Source organism: Carcharhinus amblyrhynchos, unplaced genomic scaffold (genome assembly GCF_965287045.1).
Source record: "Carcharhinus amblyrhynchos unplaced genomic scaffold, sCarAmb.v2.hapA scaffold_500, whole genome shotgun sequence".
Classification (NCBI taxonomy): domain Eukaryota; kingdom Metazoa; phylum Chordata; class Chondrichthyes; order Carcharhiniformes; family Carcharhinidae; genus Carcharhinus; species Carcharhinus amblyrhynchos.
This window is the reverse complement of record NW_027650240.1, coordinates 115090-125000: the sequence shown is the minus strand read 5'-3', so window position 1 is coordinate 125000 and position 9911 is coordinate 115090. Positions and strand designations below refer to the sequence as shown.

Below are 9911 nucleotides of genomic sequence, written 5' to 3'. Positions count from 1 at the left end.
GCGGCACTCCCTCAGCACTGGCCCTCTGACAGTGCGGCACTCCCTCAGCACTGACCCTCTGACAGTGCGGCACTCCCTCAGCACTGACCCTCTGACAGTGCGGCACTCCCTCAGCACTGACCCTCTGACAGTGCGGCACTCCCTCAGTACTGACCCTCTGACAGTGCGGCACTCCTTCAGCACTGACCCTCTGACAGTGCGGCACTCCCTCAGCACTGACCCTCTGACAGTGCGGCACTCCCTCAGCACTGACCCTCTGACACTGCGGCACTCCCTCAGCACTGACCCTCTGACAGTGCGGCACTCCCTCAGCACTGACCCTCTGACAGTGCGGCACTCCCTCAGCACTGACCCTCTGACAGTGCCTCACTCCCTCAGCACTGACCCTCTGACAGTGCGGCACTCCCTCAGCACTGACCCTCTGACAGTGCGGCACTCCCTCAGCACTGACCCTCTGACAGTGCGGCACTCCCTCAGCACTGACCCTCTGACAGTGCGGCACTCCCTCAGCACTGACCCTCTGACAGTGCGGCACTCCTCAATACAGACCCTCTGACAGTGCGGAACTCCCTCAGCACTGGCCCTCTGACAGTGCGGCACTCCCTCAGCACTGACCCTCTGACAGTGCGGCACTCCCTCAGCACTGACCCTCTGACAGTGCGGCACTCCCTCAGCACTGACCCTCTGACAGTGTGGCACTCCCTCAGCACTGACACTCTGACAGTGCGGCACTCCCTCAGCACTGACCCTCTGACAGTGCGGCACTCCCTCAGCACTGACCCTCTGACAGTGCCTCACTCCCTCAGCACTGACACTCTGACAGTGCGGCACTCCCTCAGCACTGACCCTCTGACAGTGCGGCACTCCCTCAGCACTGACCGTCTGACAGTGCGGCGCTCCCTCAGCACTGACCCTCTGACAGTGCGGCACTCCCTCAGCACTGACCCTCTGACAGTGTGGCACTCCCTCAGTACTGACCCTCTGACAGTGCGGCACTCCCTCAGCACTGACCCTCTGACAGTGCGGCACTCCCTCAGCACTGACCCTCTGACAGTGCGGCACTCCCTCAGCACTGACCCTCTGACAGTGCGGCACTCCCTCAATACAGACCCTCTGACAGTGCGGAACTCCCTCAGCACTGGCCCTCTGACAGTGCGGCACTCCCTCAGCACTGACCCTCTGACAGTGCGGCACTCCCTCAGCACTGACCCTCTGACAGTGCGGCACTCCCTCAGTACTGACCCTCTGACAGTGCGGCACTCCCTCAGCACTGACCCTCTGACAGTGCGGCACTCCCTCAGCACTGACCCTCTGACAGGACAGTGCGGCACTCCCTCAGCACTGACCCTCTGACAGTGCGGCACTCCCTCAGCACTGACCCTCTGACAGTGCCTCAGTACGACCCTCTGACGGTGCGGCACTCCCTCAGCACTGACCCTCTGACAGTGCGGCGCTCCCTCAGCACTGACCCTCTGACAGTGCGGCACTCCCTCAGCACTGACCCTCTGACAGTGCGGCACTCCCTCAGCACTGACCCTCTGACAGTGCGGCACTCCCTCAGCACTGACCCTCTGACAGTGCGGCACTCCCTCAGCACTGACCCTCTGACAGTGCGGCACTCCCTCAGCACTGACCCTCTGACAGTGCGGCACTCCCTCAGCACTGACCCTCTGACAGTGCGGCACTCCCTCAGCACTGACCCTCTGACAGTGCCGCACTCCCTCAGCACTGACCCTCTGACAGTGCGGCACTCCCTCAGCACTGACCCTCTGACAGTGCGGCACTCCCTCAGCACTGACCCTCTGACAGTGCGGCACTCCTTCAGCACTGACCCTCTGACAGTGCGGCACTCCCTCAGCACTGACCCTCTGACAGTGCGGCACTCCCTCAGCACTGACCCTCTGACACTGCGGCACTCCCTCAGCACTGACCCTCTGACAGTGCGGCACTCCCTCAGCACTGACCCTCTGACAGTGCGGCACTCCCTCAGCACTGACCCTCTGACAGTGCTGCACTCCCTCAGCACTGACCCTCTGACAGTGCGGCACTCCCTCAGCACTGACCCTCTGACAGTGCGGCACTCCCTCAGCACTGACCCTCTGACAGTGCGGCACTCCCTCAGCACTGACCCTCTGACAGTGCGGCACTCCCTCAGCACTGACCCTCTGACAGTGCGGCACTCCTCAATACAGACCCTCTGACAGTGCGGAACTCCCTCAGCACTGGCCCTCTGACAGTGCGGCACTCCCTCAGCACTGACCCTCTGACAGTGCGGCACTCCCTCAGCACTGACCCTCTGACAGTGCGGCACTCCCTCAGCACTGACCCTCTGACAGTGTGGCACTCCCTCAGCACTGACACTCTGACAGTGCGGCACTCCCTCAGCACTGACCCTCTGACAGTGCGGCACTCCCTCAGCACTGACCCTCTGACAGTGCCTCACTCCCTCAGCACTGACCCTCTGACAGTGCGGCACTCCCTCAGCACTGACCCTCTGACAGTGCGGCACTCCCTCAGCACTGACCCGTCTGACAGTGCGGCGCTCCCTCAGCACTGACCCTCTGACAGTGCGGCACTCCCTCAGCACTGACCCTCTGACAGTGTGGCACTCCCTCAGTACTGACCCTCTGACAGTGCGGCACTCCCTCAGCACTGACCCTCTGACAGTGCGGCACTCCCTCAGCACTGACCCTCTGACAGTGCGGCACTCCCTCAGCACTGACCCTCTGACAGTGCGGCACTCCCTCAATACAGACCCTCTGACAGTGCGGAACTCCCTCAGCACTGGCCCTCTGACAGTGCGGCACTCCCTCAGCACTGACCCTCTGACAGTGCGGCACTCCCTCAGCACTGACCCTCTGACAGTGCGGCACTCCCTCAGTACTGACCCTCTGACAGTGCGGCACTCCCTCAGCACTGACCCTCTGACAGTGCGGCACTCCCTCAGCACTGACCCTCTGACAGTGCGGCACTCCCTCAGCACTGACCCTCTGACAGTGCGGCACTCCTTCAGCACTGACCCTCTGACAATGCGGCACTCCCTCAGCACTGACCCTCTGACAGTGCGGCACTCCCTCAGCACTGACCCTCTGACAGTGCCTCACTCCCTCAGCACTGACCCTCTGACAGTGCGGCACTCCCTCAGCACTGACCCTCTGACAGTGCGGCACTCCCTCAGCACTGACCCTCTGACAGTGCCTCACTCCCTCAGCACTGACCCTCTGACAGTGCGGCACTCCCTCAGCACTGACCCTCTGACAGTGCGGCACTCCCTCAGCACTGACCCTCTGACAGTGCGGCACTCCCTCAGCACTGACCCTCTGACAGTGCGGCACTCCCTCAGCACTGACCCTCTGACAGTGCGGCACTCCCTCAGTACTGACCCTCTGACAGTGCGGCACTCCCTCAGCACTGACCCTCTGACAGTGCGGCACTCCCTCAGCACTGACCCTCTGACAGTGCGGCACTCCCTCAGTACTGACCCTCTGACAGTGCGGCACTCCCTCAGCACTGACCCTCTGACAGTGCGGCACTCCCTCAGTACTGACCCTCTGACAGTGCGGCACTCCCTCAGTACTGACCCTCTGACAGTGCGGCACTCCCTCAGCACTGACCCTCTGACAGTGCGGCACTCCCTCAGTACTGACCCTCTGACAGTGCGGCACTCCCTCAGCAGTGACCCTCTGACAGTGCGGCACTCCCTCAGCACTGACCCTCTGACAGTGCGGCACTCCCTCAGCACTGACCCTCTGACAGTGCGGCACTCCCTCAATACAGACCCTCTGACAGTGCGGAACTCCCTCAGCACTGACCCTCTGACAGTGCGGCACTCCCTCAGCACTGACCCTCTGACAGTGCGGCACTCCCTCAGCACTGACCCTCTGACAGTGCGGCACTCCCTCAATACAGACCCTCTGACAGTGCGGAACTCCCTCAGCACTGGCCCTCTGACAGTGCGGCACTCCCTCAGCACTGACCCTCTGACAGTGCGGCACTCCCTCAGCACTGACCCTCTGACAGTGCGGCACTCCCTCAGCACTGACCCTCTGACAGTGCGGCACTCCCTCAGCACTGACCCTCTGACAGTGCGGCACTCCTTCAGCACTGACCCTCTGACAGTGCGGCACTCCCTCAGCACTGACCCTCTGACAGTGCGGCACTCCCTCAGCACTGACCCTCTGACAGTACCTCACTCCCTCAGCACTGACCCTCTGACAGTGCGGCACTCCCTCAGCACTGACCCTCTGACAGTGCGGCACTCCCCTCAGCACTGACCCTCTGACAGTGCCTCACTCCCTCAGCACTGACCCTCTGACAGTGCGGCACTCCCTCAGTACTGACCCTCTGACAGTCCGGCACTCCCTCAGCACTGACCCTCTGACAGTGCGGCACTCCCTCAGCACTGACCCTCTGACAGTGCGGCACTCCCTCAGTACTGACCCTCTGACAGTGCGGCACTCCCTCAGCACTGACCCTCTGACAGTGCGGCACTCCCTCAGCACTGACCCTCTGACAGTGCGGCACTCCCTCAGTACTGACCCTCTGACAGTGCGGCACTCCCTCAGCACTGACCCTCTGACAGTGCGGCACTCCCTCAGCACTGACCCTCTGACAGTGCGGCACTCCCTCAGCACTGACCCTCTGACAGTGCGGCACTTCCAACAATTCCTCTTGTTTCTCTCCACTTTGTTGGTGTTGACTCATTGGTGAGGGACTCTGTGCCCCGCAGACACTGCGGGAAGTGTCGCTGGTTTGCTTGGTGTGGTTTCAAATTTCTTTGGCTTGTCCTGTTGGTGAATTATTTTTCAGACGTGGTGTGGGATTGCCTGCTCAGGTATTTGATTCATCTACACAGACTGTGACTGGAAGCGAGTTGGACTGAGGCTTCGAGTTGGCACGGTGGTTAGCGCTGCTGCCTCGCAGCACCAGGGATCCAGGTTCGATTCCCGGCTTGGGTCACTGTCTGTGCGGAGTTTGCACATTCTCCCCGTGTCTGTGTGGGTTCCTCCGGATGCTCCGGTTTCCTCTCACAATCTGATGGACACGCCGGTGAGGATGCATTGACCCAAACAGGTGCCGGAGAGTGGCAAATAGGGGAATTTCACAGTAACTTCATTGCAGTGTTAATGTAAGCCTTACTTGTGACTAATAAATAAACTGTAACTTGAAATTTAAACTGGGGTCCCTGGTGGTTAGGCATGGTGACCCCCTTCCCTTGGATTGACGCGGAACATTCCAGTGGAATGAGAGGCCCTGTGGTTTCTCTCCCTGTCACAGGGTGATAACACAGCGCGCGACATCATTGGACGACAAATTCAGCAAATGGATCTGCTGGCGTAACCTTTCACCTTTGACCTTCCTGCAGGGGACTCCTCTGGACAAGCACGCGGGCTGTCGTTCACTGTTGGAGGGCGGGCGGCCTTTGTGGCAGCGCTCAGCCTGATCGATATGAGGAATGCCCAGGCGAACACAGAGGTTTACCAGCGTTGGGCTGGTTCTGTCAAAGAGAACCCAGTTATTATAAACCAGAAGGTCAGTAAACCCTTCCCAATAAAACCACCAAAAAATACAAACCACCAGGACCTGGAAAAATAAAACCAGAAAGGAAACTTCAGGAATAAAACTATCTGAGTATCAGGGGAAGTTTATCACTGAGGTCACCACACCTTTATATCCCTCTGACAGAGCGGCACTCCCTCAGCACTGACCCTCTGACAGAGCGGCACTCCCTCAGCACTGACCCTCTGACACTGCGGCACTCCCTCAGCACTGACCCTCTGACAGTGCGGCACTCCCTCAGCACTGACCCTCTGACAGTGCGGCACTCCCTCAGCACTGACCCTCTGACACTGCGGCACTCCCTCAGCACTGACCCTCTGACAGTGCGGCGCTCCCTCAGCACTGACCCTCTGACAGTGTGGCACTCCCTCAGCACTGACCCTCTGACAGTGCGGCACTCCCTCAGCACTGACCCTCTGACAGTGCGGCACTCCCTCAGCACTGACCCTCTGACAGTGCGGCACTCCCTCAGCACTGACCCTCTGACAGTGGCACTCCCTCAGCACTGACCCTCTGACAGTGCGGCACTCCCTCAGTACTGACCCTCTGACAGTGCGGCACTCCCTCAGCACTGACCCTCTGACAGTGCGGCACTCCCTCAGCACTGACCCTCTGACAGTGCGGCACTCCCTCAGTGATTCTCTCAGCTCTTCAGAGTCATCGAGGTGATAGCATTGGAACCGTTGCCTTTTGGGCCAAACAGCCTCCCCCGACTTGTCCAGCCTCCATGTTTGAGTTTGGAGCTGGTAGTTTTTGGTGCCCGGTTACAGAGTTGCCCCTTGTCCACGGTGAGTCCATTCCCTCAGCGCTCCCCGCACCGTGCTGCTGAGGATGCGACTGTCCCTGTTTCTCACTCTCCGTCCTTGCTGATGTCTCGTTCTCTCTCTCCGACAGTTGGCACCGCTCCCTGAGTTGGTGAAGGGTGTGCCCTGTGCCGGGGTGAAGAGGCACTACCTGCAGAGGGCCATCGAGGATTATATCAGTGAGGTTGACCCCTGTCGATGTCGGCCCTGCCAGAACAGTGGTCAGGCTGTGGTTGTTGGTTCAGCGTGCCAGTGTTTCTGTAAACCGTACACATTCGGAATAGCCTGTGAGAGAGGAGCCCTGGCCCAGGATCCCGAAAGTGGTAAAGAATCCCACCCCGCCACCCCACCACATCCCCCAACCCCCACCCCCAGCCTCTGTCTCTCTCTCTCTCTCCCTGTGACTCTCTCTCTCCCTCCCTCTGTCTCTCCCTCCCTCTCTCCAACACTGTCTCTCCCTCTGTGTGGCTCTCTCTATCTCTCTCTCCCTCTCTCTCTCTCCTTTTCTCTCTATCTCTGTGTCACTCTCTCCCTCTTCCTCCCTCACTCTGAATTTCTCCCCCTCTCTGACACTCTCTCCAACCCTCTCTCTGTCTCTCTCCCTCTCTCTATCTCTCTCTCCCTCTCTCTGTCTCTCTGTCTTTGTATCTCCCTCTCTCTCTCTCTCTGTATCTCCCTCTCTCTCTCTCTGTCTCTCTCCCCCTCTCTGTCTTTCTCTCTCCGTTCCCCCGGCCCCCTCGTCTCTCTCCCTCTCTCTGTCTCTCTCCCTGTCTCCGTCCCTGTATATCTCTCTCTCTCTGACCCTGTCTCTTTCTCTCTTCTGTGTGTCATGATGTGGAGATGTCGGTGTTGGACTGGGGTAAACACAGTACAAACTCTCACACACCAGGTTAGAGTCCAACAGGTTTATTTGGTAGTAAACGGCACTAGCTTTTGGAGCACCGCTCCACTCACCTGACGAAGGAGCAGCACTCCGAAAGCTCGTGATAGGGGAGAGTGTACATGGGGGTGTGGGAGGGGGAATGGGGGGGAGAGTCAGTGATAGGGGAGAGTGTACATGGGGGTGTGGGAGGGGGAATGGGGGGTAGAGTCAGTGATAGGGAAGAGTGTACATGGGGGTGTGGGAGGGGGAATGGGGGAGAGTCAGTGATAGGGGAGAGTGTACATGGGGGTGTGGGAGGGGGACTGGGGGGGAGAGTCAGTGATAGGGGAGAGTGTACAGGGGGGTGTGGGAGGGGGATTGGGGTTGATGCTTTGGAAGAGTTGGTTTGGAGTTTGTGAATGGGGTGTGTTACAGGGAGCGGTATTGATGGGAGTTGGACTTGTTGGACTGCCTGGAGCTCCTGTACAAATGGAAGGAGAGAGCGGTCGAGGAGATGTGACAATCCCCTCCCAGCCGAGGAGGCAGGAACTGTGCGGGACACAGAGTCCAGTCAGATAAATGTGAAGATGGAGAAATGGAATATTTACGGTAAGCTCCATTCGAACTCTCCAGGAGGAATCACAGGGCCAGGACGCAGACTCTTATCAATAAATAACCATTCTGCGGATGGTTGGCCGCAGCTCTGTCCTGTTCCTGCCCCCTGAGCCCAGGGGAGGATTTCATGTCCGTTGCTTACACATCTAAAGCTTGCTTTCTCTCACTCAGGCCTCACACCTTACTCCAGCCCAGTCAGTGCTCCTGAGGGATCTGTGCATCATTGTAACACTCTGAGGGGGTGACCACAATACACCTCTACAAATTAGCAGCAGGAGTAGGCCGTTCAGCCCCTCGGGCCTGCCCTACTGTTCAATAACATCATTCTGCCTGTGTCCTCAGCTCCACGCCTCCCCTCGACACTCACTTATCAATCAATTCATCTCTTTCAGCTTTTGAACTGTTCATCGATCCTCCATCCGCTGCCCCTTAAGAGTCCCAAAGATTCACAACTTCAAAGCATTCTCATGTTTAGGTTTGATGTATTAATGTCTCAATTAAGGCTTACATTAACGCTGCAATGAAGTTACTGTGAAAATCCCCTAGTCGCCATGCTCCTGTTTGGGTACACTGAGGGAGAATTTGGCACAGCCAATCCACCTAATCAGCAGGTCTTTCAGACTGTGGGAGGGAACCGGAGCACCCGGAGGAAACCCACGCAGACACGGGGAGAATGTGCAAACTCCACACGGACAGTGACCCAAGCAAGGAATCGAACCCGGATCGCTGGCACTGTGAGGCAGCAGTGCTAACCACTGTGACACCACATGTTCATTTTAAATAGGAGACCCCTTACTTTTAAGCCCTGTCCCTTTATTCCAGACTGTCCCACACAGGGAAACGTCCACCCGCACCCCCCCCACACCCCATCCACTCTCCTCAGGATCTTATCGATTTCAATAAAATCATCACTTATCACCCAATCAGTGCAACCTTTCAGTGTACAATACACCCACCCCCACAAACCCACCCCACCTCCACACACCCACCCACACACACACCCATCCACACATGCAACCAGAGACGCACATATACACACACCCACACACCCCATACACAATTAAACCCACATACACAAACCCCCAACACCCCCCCACATGCACACACCCAGACACACACACACACACTCACCCAGACACCCACATAAGCCCACATACACATAAACACCCAGACACGCACACACACACCCCCCCACACACAACACCCCCTGCACACACACACACACACACACACACACACACACACACACACACACACACACACACACACACACACACACACACACACACACACACACAAACCCCCACATCCCCACTCCCTTTTCAATAAGCAACTTGAACCTATCTGCATTCCTATCACAGAATATTAACATGTTTTGATGTATGTACCGGGACATTCAGATCCCTCTGTAGCTCAGCAAGTAATAAATTTCATTTTTCTTTCTTTCCAGCCAACTTGAGCCTCATTGCTTTGAAAGGCAGAATGTTCCCACCAGGAGTTGCCCAACACCCCCACAACTAGACAATGCTTTTGTCCAGGTATGTACACTCTCCCCTATCACTGACTCTCCCCCCCATTCCCCCTCCCACACCCCCATGTACACTCTCCCCTATCACTGACTCTCCCCCCATTCCCCGCCCACACCCCCATGTACACTCTCCCCTATCACTGACTCTCCCCCCATTCCCCATCCCACACCCCCATGTACACTCTCCCCTATCACTGACTCTCCCCCCATTCCCCCTCCCACACCCCCACGTACACTCTCCCCTATCACTGACTCTCCCCCCATTCCCCCTCCCACACCCCCATGTACACTCTCCCCTATCACTGACTCTCCCCCCCATTCCCCCTCCCACACCCCCATGTACACTCTCCCCTATCACTGACTCTCCCCCCATTCCCCCTCCCACACCCCCATGTACACTCTCCCCTATCACTGACTCTCCCCCCATTCCCCCTCCCACACCCCCATGTACACTCTCCCCTATCACTGACTCTCCCCCCATTCCCCATCCCACACCCCCATGTACACTCTCCCCTATCACTGACTCTCCCCCCATTCCCCCTCC

General features: G+C 58.2%; 1 protein-coding gene across 1 annotated transcript in view; it reads left to right on the top strand.

The window, feature by feature from the left end:
• LOC145339493 (complement component C7-like) overlaps nucleotides 1-9911 on the top strand; it is a 31861-nt gene that overhangs the window by 3540 nt on the left and 18410 nt on the right. The window contains 5 exon segments of the mRNA XM_080183966.1: nucleotides 5366-5532; nucleotides 6454-6685; nucleotides 7660-7749; nucleotides 7752-7833; nucleotides 9290-9377. Of these exon segments, the coding sequence (XP_080040092.1) occupies nucleotides 5366-5532; nucleotides 6454-6685; nucleotides 7660-7749; nucleotides 7752-7833; nucleotides 9290-9377 (659 nt within the window).